The sequence below is a fragment of the Telmatherina bonti genome (assembly GCF_933228915.1).
Source record: "Telmatherina bonti genome assembly, chromosome: 17".
In the NCBI taxonomy this organism is placed as follows: domain Eukaryota; kingdom Metazoa; phylum Chordata; class Actinopteri; order Atheriniformes; family Telmatherinidae; genus Telmatherina; species Telmatherina bonti.
In genome coordinates this window covers 14,398,260-14,418,501 of record NC_136615.1, presented here as the reverse complement: position 1 = coordinate 14,418,501, position 20,242 = coordinate 14,398,260, and the positions used below count along the sequence as shown (strand labels likewise).

The 20,242-nt window shown below is 40.7% G+C and overlaps 1 protein-coding gene across 1 annotated transcript in view; it reads left to right on the top strand.

Annotated features, from left to right (window-relative positions):
• Nucleotides 1–2,302: 2,302 nt before the first annotated feature.
• Nucleotides 2,303–20,242, top strand: part of ntng2b (netrin g2b) — a gene marked incomplete at both ends in the record, with an annotated part of 72,744 nt that continues 54,804 nt past the window's right edge. Inside the window, 2 exons of the mRNA XM_079256770.1 lie at nucleotides 2,303–2,521; nucleotides 15,903–16,546. Coding sequence (XP_079112896.1) covers nucleotides 2,303–2,521; nucleotides 15,903–16,546 — 863 coding nt within the window. The remainder of the gene's footprint in view (nucleotides 2,522–15,902; nucleotides 16,547–20,242) is intronic.

The window sequence follows — 20,242 nt, the reverse complement described above, 5'->3', positions numbered from 1 at the left end:
CACAGAGAAGCTCAGATAGTGATTGAAAGTGATGGTAAAAGGATTTAGCTCCTGCATTAACTGAGGAACAGAGAGAGAAAGAGAGAGAGAGAGAGAGTCAGTGAGAGGGGGAGGGAGGAGTGAGAGGGAGGGTGATATTTTCCATAAAGCCCCCCCCCCCCCCCCCCCTCCTTTATCTTCCTGCCCTTGAGCATCCCGGGTAAACCCGAGCTTGTAAAGTGGGAAGAGGAGGAGGAGAGGGGAGAAGAAGGGCGGGCACAAGCCTTTCCTCAAACTCAATATTTTATACTTTTGATACTCCTTGACGCTGGATTTCAACCCTCTTTCCTCGGCCGCCTCCATATCTAGGACAGCGATCTGCCATGCAGCCATTCACCGTGTGATATTTAAAAAAAAAAAAAAAAAAAAAAAAAAAGAAAGTATCCAGAGGACGGCAGAAAACAAACAGTGAGTCGGGCAGGTTGCTGATGGAAGTACAGTGAGGACCGCGGCAGGGAACGAGTACAGTGGATGGTATGAGGTGATTTATTTGGCCAAACAGGGGGACGTGGAAGGTCTTCACACAAAGTGCTGACCGGTCTGACAGATGCGTGCAAGAAGTAAGTGCTTTATCTGATAAAGGATGTCACAACACGATGCATTTTGTCAAAGCTCTTTGAAGTCTGCACTGACTTTATGCACAAAATCCAGAGCAGTCCAGATAATCATAAAGGATGAGGGGGGTCGCTGTAATTTACACTACTTAAGCTGCTCTGATATGAAAATACAGTTTATTTTGTATGAGCGTTGCTGCACGGTTTGCGTGCTGTACTATAGAAACTGACACACCCCTGGCAAGACGATGCCAGGAAATCTCCTTTAGTGACTTCACTAGACAAGTGAACAAGTCTGCAGGGTTGCATGGGACAGGTTGTTCACGGACCAGGCTCCTGTCACTGTGGGGTGGCAGGCGGATTATCTTCACTGAGTCCACGCTGGAAAAAGAATCGCCCGTGTACCCATGAGTTCGGTGAAAAATCTTATCTAATTAATAATTAAAGTAATTTAGCAATAACAGAACACTTTGTTTCGCTTAAAGTTAGTGAGAAAACTGAATATGTGACAGATTTGCGAAAGTAAATTAGGTTATTGTAAACGATTATGTGGAGATCAGAAACTGCAGGCAAAATTCAGATTTGGCTCGAGAAAAATTTTCCAGCTGATTAATAAAATAGTTTCACATTTTTGCAAAAGTTCATGTAATCAAAAGAAACAAGATAGACTTTAAAATATATTTCTTCCGACTGATATTTCTTGCAGTGTAATTATAAAGACTGTAGCCCACTCTGCAGCACTGGAGCAACAACTCTTGCACGCACAGGCGGCACCCGGCAGCAGCACGTGTTTTTACGCACAAGGTTGTCATACATAGTACATCACAATTCTTTGCTTTTTAAGACACAGATCATCCTAATATATTTATACGAACATGTCTCCGATTAGAATAAAGTTGAACCTGACCCGTTTTTTTTTTTTTTTTTTTTTAAATACCTAAAAGTTCTACTTATAGGAGCACAAATGTGGTGGTTCTTTCCAGCTGTCCAAGAAAAATCTCCGCTATTTGCAGCATTTTAGATTTTTTCCTCGTACAAAAAAAAAAAAAAAATCAAACAGAATTTACCTATTAGTTATAAAGAAATACTTACATTGAAGATTTAATTATGATAAACTGTAAATATGTCAGGACATTAACTTCCTACTTTGTTCATATTTGTGCCAGGACAATCATGGGATCTCAGCCAATCTAAATCATCCAATGGATCTACCTGAAGACGCAACAACTTCTCCTTTATCCCCCCCCAACAATCACCACTGTACCCCAGCAGGACACCGTTATATGAGGCATGGATCCGCGAGAACATCTCCCACCCAACTATCTGCAGCACTATGGTAAAAGCGCATGCCGAGACCTCTCTTTTTAACAGTCTCCACCTCTCCACCTGCCGCCAGTTTTCTCCAGGAAACAGGCCGTCAAAACAAGAAAGTTTCCCTCGCTCGGTTTTCCGGGGGCTGGCACTGCTTGTTAGGGGACACTGAGCGAAAGCTGCAGATACAGTGATCTCCTTCCATCTGGGGAATCTCTAAAAGCCAGGAGGCGGACTGAGTCACTTTACCTGCACCTCTTCTTTCAGAGTTGTATGGCGGTAGGGATTTGATTTATTTCTGTATGATTCCCACTCCATGCGCTTTTTCTCTCCACTGAGCTCCGTGGCCCCCTCACCCTGTGTCGAACCCCGCTCCATTTACCCCCCCCCAGCCTGCCATGCTCCTCCAAGCTGTGTTGCTGTTGCTGCTGCACTGCTTGGCCTCCACTCTGGGCCAGTACGAACTGTGCAAGTCCCTGGTGAGCACGGACGAGGGCTCGGTGTGGGAGCATTACGCGTGCCAGCCGAATCCCGCGTCCATGAAAGACTACATGCGGATCCAGGTGGATCCGCCTGGAATTACGTGTGGAACCCCTCCTGAGAGATTCTGTACTCTGGTAAGTTCATTCCTGGTGCTTAAATGCATCATAAACTAATATCATTCATTTAAAATTCTGTTAATTTTGATTAGTATGTTCCACAGTTACAGAAATCCCTTGTTGCTTCTCAAAACCTGGAAAATATTTCAGGATATCACCAGGATCATACAATTATGTTGTGAAGTTAAAGTGTGACAAAGCAAAAAGAAAGAAACAAACAAACAAAAAAAAAAAGTTCACAGCAGGATTGAAACTAAAAGCTAAAGGGGACTGAAAAAAGGTGACATAAGTAGAATGACTTGGCATCAACCGAGCACTTCTGTGGGGGTGTTGTTTACATTCATATCCAATTTTATATTGGCTTGTAAAAAAAAAAAACTCACACGTTCACTGATAAAAATGCACATAGCGGGACCTTTCACTTCCAAGGACTCTAAAGGGTAAGCTCCAGGAAAACTCGTTAAAATGTCTGCTAAAGCAATATTTAACACACTTTGGCCTGCAGGCTTGTCCTGCCTAATGACGGTCTAATAGTTTGAAATAAGGGTTGTAAAATCTGAATCATAAGAGTGTAATTAAGCTTCTCCCTCTCTTCTCAGTGCAAACTTTTACATGTGAGGTTTGACTCATGATTTGACTCACTGTGTTTGTGTGTGTGTGTGTGTGTGATACAAGTTTGCCCTAATAATTGTCCCATGTTGTCACCGATCGTCTGCTCATTCAGATGACCATTGCTGAAGGTGCCAGACTCATCTCGGCTGAGTCAAAATCTCAGAAAAAGTGCCTCCAGAGAAGTGTTGCGCTCTTTATACCATGTTATAACTGTGTGAATATGTTAATTAGTTTGTTGCATTCTGATTAAGTAGAGAAGTGCAGACAAATTTTACAAAAGACTGTCAGCCCCTGCCTCTTCCTGTCCTGTATCAAGACTGATAACATGCAGGGTGATTTGAGTGGGAGAGGATATTGTGGTCCTTGGATACCTAATGGCTAATGATTTGTTTAGTAGCAGAAACCGCTGTTGTCCTGAGTGAAACTTCTTTGCTGACTGCTCTTAAGAAGGGAGCTAGACAGGAGCACAGCAAGAGGTGAAGAGATGATCGGTGCCATAACGTATTGACATGTGCCCCCTAATGGCTCCGGACTGGAAACTTCCATAACTATGTTTCTGAGTGAGCAATGATGAAATATTGATGGGCTCCTTAATGGGCTTCCTTACAAGGGTTGGCCAGCGACGCTCCATCCAAACGATCCAGAGTGTGCTGCTCAGCTGAGACAGAAAGAAAGAGGAGGGGAATGGAAGGCAGGACAGGAAGGAGTCTGGCCTTAGTCAGCACTTTCATATCGGACAGGGTCTTTATAGTGGAAAGTTTTGGCTCTTGTCAGGTCATTTGTGGCTATGGGGATTTAACCAGCCCCACAAGTGCACTAGCACAGTGATTTAGAGAGTGAAGTTTACTTTAAGAGACAGTGTCAGTAGATATTCGCTTTAAATTCCAGCACATTTTAACAATCACATTGCAACAATGTTAGAACCTTTTCTGATGCCCATTAACAATTCACACAGCATCTATAAATCTTTTTCTCCCCCGTCCAAATACTAACAGGAAATCAAGTTCATTAGAGCTACTCTTTTATCTAGATAAACTAAATGGGTATTGGCCGAGGTCTATTGATATACTGATTTTTTTATTTTCAGGCAAGCAGCATTTTTCCCTTCTTCCTCATGCCCTCGGATTTGGCTGCTTTACAGAAAATCTGGTGTCTTTTCTAATTGGTGTGCATTCATTCAGCAAGTTAAGTCACAAGTCAAACTAAAATTACTTTTTAAAAAAAAAACAAAAAAAAAACGCAGACTGCATCCCCCAATGCGCAGTGCTGCTCATTCTTAATAAGACTTGAAACAGACTGCGGAAGATGCAAAGTAATTTTTTTCCTCCCACCTCTCTCTCTACATACAGTATGAGAGGAATGTTGATACACACTTAGGGTAGGATGCTCTTTTTGGGAGAAAAATACTGTAGCTTTATCCACTTCCACTGGTTTGCAGTAGTTTTACTCCCTCCATCTCCTCTGGGATGTTTTTTTTTTTTTTTTCCTTGTTTCCTTGGAATGCAGCATCCGTGCTCCATAGCCAAACAGGCCGACATGTTGGCTTCTTTCAATGTTATGGTCTTCCAACTCTTTGACGAAGATGCTACTGTCACTAGTACTATGTGGGGAGCTTCAGTAGTTTCTTTGTAGTGTTTCTGTATGATTTCTACTATGGGGATGTTCGTTGCTGTTGAGTGTGACGGAGTAAGGAGGTTTGAAGCAATGTCTTACAGAAGGGGGTGGCTAATGAAGAGGGAGCGGTGAGGAAGATCCGAGCTTAGCTAAGCAGAAAGATGAAATCACACCACAGTCCCATCGTAGTGCACACAGTGTCGATATAAAAATGCTGCACAGATATGGGTCTCGTTGTGCTATTTGTTATTTTCTTTGTTGGTTTTGAACCAAAACCTTCAATCAACCATCTCCCTCGGGGCCGAGAACAGAGAGCAGCCGAATGCAAATGGGAGCGTGCGCGTGTACTGGAATGTACAGTTTGTGGTGACATGAACAGGGACCAGCAGGGGTGTGTGAGAAACATGTGCACAAGTTAGCTGACAGTGCACATTGGTATGTCTAAGAAAGACAAAAAAAAACAACACACCTTTTTGTTCCACAAAACATTTGCCTGTTTTAGAAGGTAGAAATCAGCCAGCTCTAAAAATAGACATGAGAAGAGAGAAGCGGAGCAGCAGCGGAAGGGGAGCATGCAGGAAGGGTAGGAAGATGGCAGCTGGTAGTGTGGATCAGTGCATCTCAGACTGGGCCTATGGCCATACTTCATGCTCCCTGCCTAGTGTAGCCTTGCCAGACCCGACTGGCCTGCCCTGCCCAGCAGTGGGCCATCAAGGCCACGCAAAAGGGCCACCTAAATCCAGCAGTGGGTCAGTCCGGATGCTCCTCTCTGGGGTATAAGACAGCCCATGTGGCCAGAGTTCAAATAAAACCCCCTTGGAGGTGAATTTGAGCACATTGTGATAAGGATTGACAGTGCAGGGCATAATTAACGAACAGAACAGATTACTTCAGAGAGCGACAGTGAGAGTGACTGTATAAACAAGAGAGGTGGGGGAAGAGTGTAGTGATGTAATGGTGTGGCTTGCTTCCCCATTAGAACTCAGTTGAAAGTGATCTGAGAATGTTTAGATGTGTTGGCAGAACGGGAGGATAGTTTTAAGTGAGATTTATCTTCACTGAGGTGATACTAAGAGGGATTGGCTGCAGGGGCTTAAATAGCCTGAGGTGGACTTAGCAAACCACCTTGTCTCACCAATCAGGATTTCAGGACTGATGGAGAGGAGAGACCATGTGTGCATATGCCATGCAGCAATCTATGGATCTGTGTATGCGTGGGTTAAAGCAGCCTCAGCAAATTGTTGATAATCAACAAGGAGATTAATCAACCAAAAGATTTGATTGGGAGGTTAGCAGACAGCCTACATTTTATCAGTGCATATAAACAAAATGATTTCTCTTGTGTTTGAAAAGCTGTTGGAGACTCACTTTCTTTGCTTTCCAGATTACATGGAGAGATGATTGGAAGCAAGAAGAATTTTCTGTTTGCCTTTGAATCACCACAATGCTTCTTGGAAACATTCACAAAAATTATTCATGTTTACTTTCATTTGGATTCAAAGATATGAAGTTCAATATGAAGTCATTAAAAAAATGTTGTGGGAAGAATGAGATAGAAGGGGTGGGGGGGGTGCTATGGTGGATGAAATAAAGTACTGAAGAAGACAAACTTCTAAAAATAAGGGACAGGCATGCAGAAGGTTATTTTTTAACATTAAAAGCAATTTTTTTAATAGCAGGACTTGTTCAGATACATGAAGGCTTCTGTGGCTTAGGAGAAGTTTTAAACCTTGGGTGGAGGTAATGTCACTCGATTTTGGTGTCATTTGGAGGCTGAAGGCCTAAAAATGTAAGAAATCTGGGTTCTGAAGTTAAAAAAATCTAAGTTTACTAGATTGTGTAGCTTAATATCATAAGGTGCATTCACATCGGGATAGTCTGCTAGATTTGGTCCAATTCGGGACTCGGCACAGTTGTAGGTGGTGTATCCATGTGGAGCGGGATCGCGTTCACACTGCACTTTGTTCAAACCAGCCAAACCATCCGAAAAATATATCCCCATTCTCATTACAGGTGGCGCTGCACTCGTATTTAGCAAAAGAGATGATAAGACCCGTGTGAAGAAGAAAATTCCATTATAAGTTAAACATGGAGGCGAAACTATCGCTGTGTTGGGTTTTTTTATGTTGTCTTACGCAAGTATACTGCAGAAATACACTGCAACAATGACCGTGGTATGAACAACAGACAAGGCAGAGGACTCTTAACGTGATCGCTATGTATTTACCCACAATGCAATGCTGCGTCAAAGGCTGGAAGTGACTTTTTTTTGTAGTCCACTTCCTGTATTTGGTCCGCTTGAAACCGGCCGAGACCTGCATTTGTAGACGGACCGGGTCCGCGTCTTTGGTCCGAATCAGAATTTGTTTTGCGCTTTCACATTTCCTCAAACGAAGCGGACTTTCCGAGCAAACAGACTCGGATTTGAATCAAAAAGGCTGATGTGAATGTATCTTTATGAATGGTTACTTACTGGTTATTGTAGGTGTTGTTCTGCAGGCAGCAGTTTTTTGCAGAAGTACCAGTAAAGATTAAATCTCTTGTTTTGTTGCACTTTGATTATCTTCTTAAAAAGTCTGTTTTGAATTTGAGGTTGTAAAGACTGTAGCTAAACTAAATCAGTGGTGCACTTTGAGGAAATGCAGCAAAAAGGATATAGTAATCTTTGTGGTAATATCCACATTTCAGCCATTTTAAAGCTAAATCACTTTCCTGCCCTACAGTCTCTTTTTTTTTTTGTCTACATCTCCCCTGTTATTGGTTTAGATTGAATAACATCCATCAGTAAAAGATAACAGCTTTTCCCAGAAATCACATGGAGTGCACTTAACGGAAAACAACTTTTATTTTCCTATTAAAGTATATCTGCTGTACCTGAATCATAAGTTCATAATAAAAGCTCAGCCAGATCCAACTGTGGTGACATAAACAGGAAGAACTCGGATGCTGCTTTGTTAGCAGCATGATGTCTCTGTGCTGTCCTTCTCTCCTCCTCCAGCACAATCACACATGCCTACAACAAACATTTCAGTTTTTTCTTGCACACACAAAGAGCAAAAACAACACCTGCCCACGCAGACACACACCTAAGACACATTTATACTCACCGACTGCTGTTTTGTACCCAGCGAGGCATTTTACAGGAAGTGGATAAACACTTTTTTAGGCACTTTGAGTAAAATCCAGATATAATGTTTGTGCCTCAGATACAGACACTCAGTGGCGTGAAAGAGGTGGCTGATGTCTGATACAGGTTATTATTACAGTAAAATGAATTAGGTAGAGTAAAAGATTTCCAGAATACCTAAGGCTCTTTAAGATTTTATGAAGACCATTTTTTTTCTGTCCTTTAAAATAAAAAAAGTTCTAAAAAGAAACAGGATAGTAAGACAAAGATCATACAGGGTTAGTTCTTACTGGACAATGTTTAACACACACTAGAGTTATAAATGCTTTTTTTTTTTTTTTTTAATAGCCAGCTAACAGTTTTTCAGTTTTTGTTTTGGGGTTTTCATCCTTTCTTCCAGCAAAAAGCTTCTACTCTAGCAAGAGTACTCAGCAACACTTGTCTTCTGAGATGTGTTCACACATATTTGATGTTGTTTAAATTTTGAGACTCCAAGTATCAAGGCTGAATCTTTAGTTCAGATATTTTAAAGGTAGTCCATTGTGGATTTTGAGGGTTTTTTTGTGATCTTTATTCTGTTGAAAAAATATTTTTTTGAGCTTTACCTCTTTTTTTTTTTTTTTTTTTTTTTTTTACTTTTTTTTTTTACACTGGTGTGTGTTCCCAGAATTTGCTGGTATTTAACTGAATCTATTTACCCATCGACAGGTGAAATATTCCTCCGGCTAACGGCTGCAGCACAAGCCCAAAGCATAATCGATCCAACTCTGTGCTTAACAGTTAAGATTTTTTTCTCTAAAAGTTTTGCTTTAGCTTGTTCAGTTCTTGTGATTTGTTTCTAAAATGCTTTAACCTTGTTTGGGTGTTTATTTGCAAAATCTTGATGCTGATGTTTGTGGCGATGATTAACTTAGATCAGGAGTAGACAACTCTGATCCTCGAGAGGTTTCCCTGTTTCAATAACGTGTGTGTGTGTGTGTGTGTGTGTGTGTGTGTGTGTGTGTGTGTGTGTGTGTGTGTGTGTGTGTGCTAGAGCAGGGGAACGTCTAAAACCTGCAGGACTGAACCATAGTTGCACAGACCTGGCTTAGGTACTGAAAGGGTTTAAAACACTTTTCATTTAGGTACTGAAAAGTTTTCTGCAATCCAGCAGCGGTTTTAGTGTTTGTTCTATAAATCCTATGCATATCTCTTGGCCTGTTTGACCTTTATTTGGCCTTTGCAGCTACCTCTTGTTTTGTGAGCATCAGTTGTCATAACTTTCAGAGTGTTTGGCAGTTGTTAAGAGGAGCTGATGGCTTCTGATTATTGGAACAAGGTTGAAGGAATCAGTTTTACTAAGCTTTGAAGTTTGCCTCACTTGGCCTTTCCCAGCATGAAAAAAACAAAGGCTCTCACAAGCTAATAAAGCTTCCTTGTAGTTCCCATATTTTTCATTTACAGTAAGATCTTTACAAAAGTAGCACCGGTCTTGCTTAAACTGTTGAAAAATATGCTTCATTCTCCACTTATTACATCAGAAATCTTTAGCAAGTTTGATACAAAACAAATGCATGCAGCTGAGTTTGTCGGGCAAGACACATAGAAACACACACACACATATATATATATATATATAAACCTCCCTCATTCATCGTAACCAGAATGTCCTGTACGATGGAAAGTCCTCCAACAAAATTAAAGATTAACGTTCTAAGTGAAAAAGCAATCTCTCTCTTTCCCTCTGTGGCCTTTTTAATGGGGAGGTCGTACTATTTCATGCTTCTCCAAAACAAAATAAATTGTGTTGTGTAACCCAGTCCCTACTTTTATTCCCCCTGCCACCAATATAACAGAGACTTGTGTAAGTTGGAGGGAGTGACACGAAGGAGCACAGAGAATGTTTTTGGGATAGAAAAACACAGCAATAACTTATCAAAAATATCGTGTGTACAAAATTTTGGGAGAGTTGTCTTTTTTTTTTTTTTGTTCTGTTTTAAAATCACAAACGCTTCAGAGATATTCCAAAGATCGGTGTTGATAGACAGAGCCAAATTTTAGGGCATAACGTATGATTAATAACAACTGCCTAGGATTTCATTGTTTTCCCACAAGTGAAAACAAGCCACTCATCACTGGGGCATCATGGCAGCTGTTGTCGTGGAGACAGGAGACCAGCGGGGATAATTGCCGGAGGGGTTTAGCAGTGTAGGCCACCTGCCACAGCATTTGGCTGGGATGTGCATGTGTATGCTTCTGAGTGAGTGTTTTTGCGGGTGCTTTTGGTTGAGTTTATCATGGGTCAGGCCAGAATAGTTGCAGACAGTAGAGTTGGATGAGCAGGATAGGGCACACATGGGGCTTAAACATAACCTTGTGTAAGGCTCTCATAGAGGATGAAACTCTTCAAGCCTTTATTACTGTACATATCACCTCCACTGTGGCTAATCCTGAAGGGCTCAGCGAGGTCAGAACAGAATGATGTTCATCAACAAGCACCCGTTTGACCCAGCACTCAAATATATATAACTTGAAGACAAAGAAAAATTTCTCAAATAACATTGCATAGAACTTGCCACTTTGTTGAGTAGCCAGCAAACAAAGGCACAAAGAATTTCTCTGAAAGAATACAGGAGCTAACCTACATAGAGTTTGCACTGTATCTGGGACAGTGTGACAGTACAGTCATTTTCAATAAGATTAGTAGGTCAAAAGTCAACCCCAGAACAACAACCTTCTAGTTTTCTTGTGTGTGTGCGTGTGTGTGTAAACATGTGTCTTGAGTAAGGTCAGGAGATGCACTAACGGAGGGCAAAGAACCAGCTGGGCCGCGGCGGGGCAGCTATTCCTACTCCAATGTCCATTGCAACTACCTTCATCTGATTCCAATTACCTTGTCTGGTGCAGTTGTTTATGAGCACTGTAGATTATTATCCTAAGTGTGTTTGCACTGACACTGATCTCTATCTGAGTCGCTGCAAGAGGGATAATTGGGTTATCAGATGGTAAACAATCCTGGTATGTTGCTTCATAGTGGAGGAGATATATCACCTGCAGTTTCTGGTAAAAGACACTGTCATTTCACAGCTGTGTCTTCGCACACATTATGAAACTGTATAGTGCCTTTTTTTGTCCTGCAGCTTCCCTCAGCACCAGCTCAGCGTTTGCTTATGTTTGGAGTTTTCCCACTCTGCGTTGTCACCATAAATCAGATGATTTATAATCCCAGGCCCAAAGGATTCTAACTTCTGCTTTTGGTATTATACCGCAAGAGTGCCTTTGAGTGACTGCTCACTTTCCTGTGGAACAGTCCAATGAATTTATTCAAAAGGCACCAAGGAGGCTGCTATTTGCTGGCACTGGATGTGAAAAGTGAATGTGTGCAAAGAAGCAGTGACACACGATCTATGCTTGCACAGTATATCATTATTAGGCAGTATGGCTTTCACGTTAAAGCTTACATCATAAAGAAGAAACTGCTGTTTCATGTAATACTCCACCTAAATCTTTGTGTATTGACTAGTCAGCCTTTATAGGGGTGAAAGGTGGTTGTAAAAAGTTTAAATTTATATCATTTGCAGGAAAAAGTTTTGAAATCTCCATGGAAACTCCTCTGATCAACCATAAAACATTCATATCTACATTTGTATGATCAGCATGTTACAATGCTCATATCTAAATGTAAAAGTTGCATAGCACGCAAATTTGGCCGGCTCATTAGCAAGCTTATGCGCTGGTATGAGCATGTTGAAAAAAATACCCTGCTGACTTCTGCTGCCATTTCTAATCAACAATATGAATTCTAACCATTCATATTTACCCTTTAAAGCCTTAAGATAAACAGTTTGTTTATACTCAAGAAAAATTTAGGTTGAAATCATTTTAAAAGTCATTAGGTTACCAAATGATTGCAGTTGCTATATTATTGTTCATTAGTTTTCCAGGTTGTGTAATTTGAGTAGTAATGAATTCAATATGATAAATGGCAACATATGCGCTAATTTTAGCAAAGTTGTTGACAGCTTGTACTGGATTCAAATGAAAGGATTTCTATGAATCCAGCCAAAATGTCCTATTAAAATGCATCTTGTGAATTTTTATGCAAGAATATGATCTGTGGAAATGAGAATTATCACAGCAGTGGATTAATAAAGCAGACTTGTAAATTCTCCTAAATTTAAATATGGAACTACGTGAACTTTATTTAATAATGAAATGATTTTACAGGCACAAACTTGGGCTTATTAACTTGAATCTTTGTTGTTTTTATTGACAAGTGTGAAGCTGTCTTTTTTTAGATTATATGGGCTGTCTGATGTGCGTTGTCTATCAGAACTAAATTTCTTTTATTGACCCACTTAAGTCTCATTTTTGTCTTTTATGATGATGAAAAAAAACATCCCACAGAAGGATATAAAAGTATTTCAGGAAATCTTTCAATCCAGTATTAGTAATTAAATGATTTATTTCTTTATTTTAACTGAGATAAATGAGAGCAGTACAGCTGATATAAGTAAATTGTGAAATCCTGTCCTGGGTTGTGTTTTCTCCAAGCTTACATGTAATAAATTATGTGATTTTGCATTGCTTGCAGAGGTCTCACATTCAAGGGATTATTTTTCCCCTTTAATGCAATTGGTGTGTTATACATTACTGAGGTGTAACATAAGGATTGTGTTTCACTGGAATAAACAACATCGTTAAACATATGGGTAGTGCCTCCCCCCAAAATGTGCTAAAATCTCCTTCAATATCTTCCTGTTGATTTTACTCTCGTTTTGAGATACTTTGGGGATTGGATGACTGTAATTTCCCACATTATAAGGAAAAAACTGCATATGTTGTCCAGTTTAAACTTAATTCATTTTACTGTCAGGGATCTCAGTAGGAAGATTCATAAGCACCACAAGAGCTTGGCAGCATGGTCATATTTTGCTTAGGGATGTTATCCTCAGTCAGGAGTTGTTAAAGGCCAACAAGCGTGGTTGTGTTGGTCACTTTAGCACTTACAACATAACCAAGTTGACCTCAAGTACTCATTTGGGTTGAGGTCTGGATCCACAGCAGGCTATTCCCTCCTCTCCACTCTGAATTATTGCAAGTACTCTGATAATCCTGGCTCTGTGTCGTCTTCCTGATGAATGGTCCCAGATCTGGATATATGGTGTCACCACTAGCTCTGGAATATCATTCAGAAATCTGTCAGTAATGTGCCCATCAGGAGCCAGTTATGCATATGTGACTGGTACATACTCTGCAGCACCCAAATCGTAAAACAGTAAATACCAACAGAAGAATATTGCAAGGCATTTGGGGGCACTAGCAACACATTTTGTGTTGCTCATTCTACAGAAGCACAGAGCTACAAGTTAAACCTTGCGGTAAAAATGGCTAATATGGGTTTCTATTCATGTATGATAGCACTACGCAGCACTGTCAAAGAGGAAAAGTGATCAACCAATCACAAACTACTACTTTTTTTTGTGCTAAGATTTTGTTACTATATGTGACTTTGCCATCATCTAAGAACAATTACTTGAAAGCTGGCTTTTTTTTTCAATCCTTAAAAGAAGAAATCAAAATCACTAGTGATACTGCAAATTAAATGCTTTCATCTAGTTGGTTTATTTTAGGTTTTGATGCCCACTACAGCAAAGCATAAAAGAATAGAAAATGGTTTTTTGTCATCAAATTTAGGTACTGTGTATTTATTTTTCTTTATAAAAGTAGTATTTGAGAATGCATTTCCAAGTCACACTACTGGTATTTAATAATGACTTAATATTTCAATTTGCAATTCCTTTTTTGGGTTTGAATTTATAAATTATATTTTGTAGTGTGTACTTTTTAAATTAAATAATAACTGCTTCTCATGAAAATGCTGTATTGCTTTTTCAAAGAGCTTCCTGGTCCTCCGTACCCCCACTCCTTCTGGTGGACGTATAAATAAGTTCAACACCTCCGATCTGATCCCTGCCTCTTAACACGAGTGTACATAGACATTTACATCGATATTATTATCCTCATCTGTCTTTCATAAGATATTTTGTTTACCTGTGGGACAGGCCTAACTGTTTTCTGCCTGCAGTCATGTTCTTTTCCTTTACCGGAATACCCCGACAGCCTCACTATCTCCTTATTGGGAAACCCTCGACAGGTTATTACTGTTTATTTTAGTTTTTGTTTTTTGTTTTTTTTTTAATACTTGAATTACTTTTTTCTTCTGCTCTCTTTCCAAAGCTTCACATTTTGTAATCTCCTATTATGTTTATCTATCTTGAAATGCCCCTAGAGTAATCATTCAGCTAAATGTGATTCATGCTTTCTGTAGTTTTTGCTCTCAGCATAATGACTAAAACCGTACAGAATGGCGTTTTCAAAGGGGGTTTAGGTCCGAGTCTTTAGGTCTGAATGTTTTAATGAAAAACAAAACAATTGAAGAAAGTGAGGAAGATGATGAGTGAGAGAGTTTGAGGAGAGATAACTTTCTGCTCCAACATGAGCTTGTTAAAACCAATTCTGTAAAAATTCATAAAGGTTATTGAATTCTCTATAAATAAATAAAAAAAATGGATCAGCTACAATTGTAGAATCCAGGAGAGGAAGTTAAAAACAAAAGAGGAAAAGTCACAGCCACTCAGCTCTAACTCTTAACCTCAAAGTATGTTGCAGAAAACAAGACAGCTTTTCTTGTCAGTTTCAACTGATCTCAGGTAAGAAAATATGATAGAAGTGACATTTTCAGACTTGAGTCAGTGAGTTGTACTGTTAATGCATATATCAAACTGTATGTATAGAAGAGAATGCTTAGAGACAAAACACAAGAAAGTCTGAATAACTGAGCAAATACTGAAGAAAATAATAACTTATCAGTGTAATTAGTGCATCCGGGGGGAAATAATGAGCCTTGTGAATGTGATCCAGTCCAAACAGTACCACAGCTGAATTTAGCAAATGAAGCACCAAGAGAGATGACTGAGGATCTCTGGGAATTCTTTACACAAATATTTTCACTTCTGTAGTGATGGGAATGTCAGACAACTGGCATGCAACAGTCAATTATGTGAACCCTGGAAGCTCCGAGATTCATCAGCCACCTCCCTCTGTCCCCGGTGTTGTACATACATGTCACACTTTTCTCAACAAAATGTATTGTGAGGGTTGTCTATGAAGAGGCTGCATTTATTACTGTCACCAGGAAAAAATACATGAATACATTTCATGCAGTAACAAAATAGCAATATTATAGATTTTTTATTTTTAAGTTTTATTCTTACCAAGTAAATTATTTACTTCAAAGATAATTTATTTATTATCTTTGAAGTAGAACAGGGACCTCTTCATTTAAAGTGAAAGACATTTCTTTGAGCAGGTGGAAAGAGGCTTGTAGAGCTCTGTGAGCCGTGAGAATAATCCTGTTGACTTTTAGTTGTGTTGCAGGGCAGCACCTTGAAAGTCTTGGAATCACTCGAAAAGGAGAATCAATTCTCTAGAGTTAAAAGTGCAGCAACACTCTGCTGTCCATGCAAAGACAGTGATGATGCACAATCCTCCTGACCTTCACATGTCCTCTTGCTGTTGTTCAGCCAGTTTACTTTTAATGTCTCTTTAGTACACCATTGGGTGCTCCTCATTTAGGTCCATGCAAGCATTCTTGGAGAAAAAAGAAGATTCCTGTTTTTGGATTAGACTTTTAAACATGCATGGAACAGGATAATATCTTTTGAATAGAACTTGTAGGTCCAAGTAGGAACAGATATTGTACTTTTCAGTTTCCTTACATATGAAGGACTGTGCCTGTCACAGGGGCCACAAATATTATGAAACATTTCAAAACCAAATGAGTTTTTAAAATAGATAAAGTGGGAGTTTGTGCAAAATAGGTGACAGTATAAGCACATCCCACACTAAGCATGCACAAATTACTTTGTTGTGATGTAATAAACAGGAGTTTTTGTGGATCGTGTTCACAAAATGTTAAGTTTTATTCATTACTGTATAAACCATCACAATAACGTTGAAACTGATAATGACACCTTGCTAATCTGTCTTCATCTCATTTTTTAGGAAAACCCATACTTGTGTAGTGATGAGTGTGATGCCTCAAACCCAGATTTGGCGCACCCTCCTCAGCTAATGCAGGACCGTGAACGCAATGACCTTATAACCTACTGGCAGACAGTTACTTGGAGACGGCATCCAGAGCCCCTGCTTGCCAACATCACAATGTCCTGGAACAAGAGTTTGGAGCTCACAGATGACATCCAGATTACCTTTGAATATGGCCGTCCCACAATCATGGTACTGGAAAAGTCCATGGACCATGGGCGCTCCTGGCAGCCCTACCAGTTTTATGCTGATGACTGCCTGGACGCTTTCAACATGCCGGCCAAACGTGTTCACGACCTCTCGGCCATAAACGTCACACGGGTCATCTGCACCGAGCAGTACTCGCGCTGGGTTGGCTCCAAGAATGACAAGAAAGTGAAGTTTGAGGTGGGAGCACGCTTTGCTGTGTTTGCAGGACCTCAGCTCCAAAACATGGACAACCTATATACCCGCATGGAACGCGCAAATGGACTGAAGGACTTTTTCACCTTCACCAACCTGAGAATGCGCTTGCTCAGGCCTGCCCTTGGAGGCACCTATGTCCAGAGAGACAACCTGCTCAAGTACTTCTACGCCATCTCCAACATTGAGGTACCTGCCAGGTGAGTGTCGCTGCTGAGTTGACAAATACACATTTTCTTTCTTATGTTACTTATGTGAAGCAAAAAAACCTTTGCTTTACATGAGTATTAACTCTTTTTCCAATGGTTGGTTCACGGTTGGGTGGTTCTCAAAACTTTTTTAATCATCCCCCTTGACCTCGAGAGTACATTGTCATTTCAATCCCACATCAATAACATTACCCAGTCTGCATATTTCCACCTACGAAACATTAATGGACTCTGTCCTTCTCTCACCCCTCATCCTGCCGCTATTCTCATTCACAGTCTTGTTACCTCCCATATTGATTATTGTAACTCTCTCCTCTTTGGCCTTCCTAGAAAGTCCATCTATAAGCTTAAACTGGTTTAGAACTCTGCTGCTCAAATCACGACTAAACCCCCGTATCCATTTTAAACTACTTTGCTTCCTCCAAGCCCATCCATAACCGCCTTCCGCCATATCTGTCTGGCATTCTCCACATCGCTACCTCATCCTGTTCTCTTAGATCTTCATCCTCCAGATACCTCACCGTGCCCCTTGCCTCCCTCTGCACTATGGGGAACAGAGTCATCAGCCACTCTGCTCCCCAGCTCTGGAACTTTCTTCCACCAGATATTCAGAACTCTGACAATCTCGCCATCTTTAAATCCAGATTCAACCTGTGTGTTCAAAATCACGTATTTATCATAATCACTATATTTTCCTTGCCAATCATGCATCTTTTTCATGGATGTTTAATAAAATGTATTATTATTATCATTTATTTATTTATAGCACAAATGATGGCAGATGAACCAATGTGGAAACAAACAGGTTGACAAATTCCTCAAGAGAAAATGTATAAGTACAGTCTAATAAATAAATTGAACATTTTATGGGGTCAGATATGATTTCCACTCACATGAAAAATTCTTTTTAACACATTTACTTTACAAACAAGAAACAAGATATCCAGCTTCTTCCATCCCAGTAACCCGTTCCTCCATCTCTTTCTCTTTCTGTCTTCAGCTTTCTCTCTCTCTGCTGGTCACCATGGAAGCACAGTTTGCCGTTTTTAAACCAAAAGGAGTCTGAGCAGTGGTTTAGTTTTTCTTGATGCTTTTCCAGGCAGTTGGCAAAAAAATCTAATAGACGCATTACTGCCACCAACTGATTGAGCGTGTGAACCAGAGTGTTGCTAAGAGCCAGAGTTGTCAAAACATTAGTATGTTCCACATTCCCCCAATCCCACATGCTCGCCCCCACCCCCTTCCCATCCTGTCGCTATGCCCTCCAGTTTGAGAATCACTGACTTAAAGGATGAAAAGTGAATATTCATAAAAGAACAACCTCTTCACTGCTGTAGTCATCTGCAGCGTTTCTCTTCAGTATACTTGGTTACATTCCAGAAGTACTTATTTGAATATTTCCACTGTCTTTTCTGAACTCAGACATGACAGACAATAAAAATCACCTGGTGATGAGCGTACCCTCTGACCTGACATCCACACACACAGCCACTGTGATCTGAGGGCTTTCAAAATGACCCCTCTCTCAACATGAATCTTGGTCTGCCCATCACTGGCCTGTGAGGACAATGATTAATGACAGAAATGCGTGGCCTCGGTGGGTCAATGTAACCAATCCCACCCCCACCCCCCTCCTCCATCCACATTCAGCTAGAGAGCTGGGAACCCTTACATAGCAACTTTGTGACAATGAATGATGCTCGGCCCATCATGCACCTGCTTAACATCAACAAGCCATCTCTCCTTCCTTTCAGAGTTATTATTCCAATCAATACGGCAGGCTGACATTTGAATGGTATTTAACATCTTCGTTGGGATGGTGTGTGATGGGAGGAAACAGGAATGAATTTGTGTGTGCAAACATCTACGTGTGAAAAGGGTTGCCGTGCATGAAAGGGGGAAAAGTTAAAATCTGTTTGAGCAGGGTGTTGAGCAATGTAGGTGTCTGTATATGAGTCTGCACATGAGGAAAAGGGTGGTGGGGTGAGGTGGGGGGGTGTTTGATGAAGTCCTGAGTGGATGCTGACGCAGCATACACACACACACACACACACACACACACACACAAATAGCCCTCTGGCAGCGTGGTGAGGGCCTGCAGGTATTGATCACAGCCACTTTTCAGGCTCAGCACAGAATCAGAGGGAGTGAGATCAGCTCAATACCCAGGTGAAACCAACCATCATCAAGCCAAAACCTCCAAATCCTAATTTAATAAATGAAATCAGAGAATATGTATACTTTATTCTTTGTATAATAATCTGCATCTTCACATTATGTGCCACTTTAATTAAGCCAACCCATACATTGCAATTCAGACTCATTCAGCCTTTCTTTTTACTCATTTATTGTAAGCCCTCTAATGAAGTTTCCTTCTAAAAACCTGATTCCAGAAAACGCTTCTCATCCAGAGAGCTGTGCTGATGGCAGCTAGTGATAGCGTCAATATGTGTTGGATCTGGTAACAGTGGACCCAAATTTAGCCCTGTGGAGATGACTGAGGCCAGTCCGTCTTCCGCCCCGGCTACCCACACCTCCCGTAACATTATCACTAATCAATAAGTTATTCTGGGCAGCCGGGAGGGGTATTAGGTGATAGTGGTGGGGGGTCCTCCACAATACAGTACAATCAGGAGTGTCTGATGCTTACGGCTGGGAAATTGATTCTGGGGAGCGAGACGATTAGTCAGTGTTCCCTGGACAAAAGGCTAAGCTATTTCATCTCATCTCATCTGGCCTTAGTAACATATTGGGATTTCCAATGCTTAAAATTTGAATAATGAATATTCCACTCCACTGGTGCTCCGGCGGGGACAGCACACTGAAATGGATTTTATATGATCAAGACCGAGTGGCAGTGTACCGCAGGTCGCCACTGTAATGAGATATGCTGGTGTTATCGATGGAGATAGGTTTGTAGTCACTTCCTGGCCGTATTGCATGTCCTCAAGACTCAGACTGTGGCTCTCTGACTGAACCCAGTTAAAATGAATTATTATTAGTTGACTGTTCCTAATGATCTAAATTGAGCCTGCGCAGAGACAACAGAACAGGTTTTTTCCCCCATCAATCTGTGCAGCTGTTTACCTCTGTGGGATGAGGCTTGCATCTGACGCTGCATTGGCAGAGTCTAAAAAAGCTGGCGCAGGTATGCTCAAAGTCAGGTGCTCAGATAAATAGTGCTGCTTTATCAATAAATACGTAACCTGATAAGCCATTAAGTGCAAACACTGGCAAGCTGAGTTTGATGAGAGGAAGGTTGTAAATTTAGATTTGTGAAACACTCAGCAAACTGGATCTTGAGCAAGTCGTGACAGGGCATTTAGGGGAAAGAGCAGTCAGAGGTGGAGCAAGGATTTTGAAGAGGGCAGAAAGTAAAGAAGGTGAAACAAAGGGAGCACAGGCTAAATTAAATTGGACGAAGTCAACAGAATATCCCATGATTCAGCATCACTCACATAGTGTTGCAAAGTTCTCCCAAGGTTAACAGTAATGAGCGAAAGAACTGCCAACAACAGAAACTTTAAGGAAGGTGTTTTGGGGTCTTGAAAGCTGTGGGCTTTTTGATCATTTTACAGATGGGATCCAAACAGTTGATACGGACATTTCCATATCACCAATGGGCTTTGGGAAAGCTATCTCCAAGCATCAAAGACAGTAGAATAGCTTCAGCTCCATCATCATTTA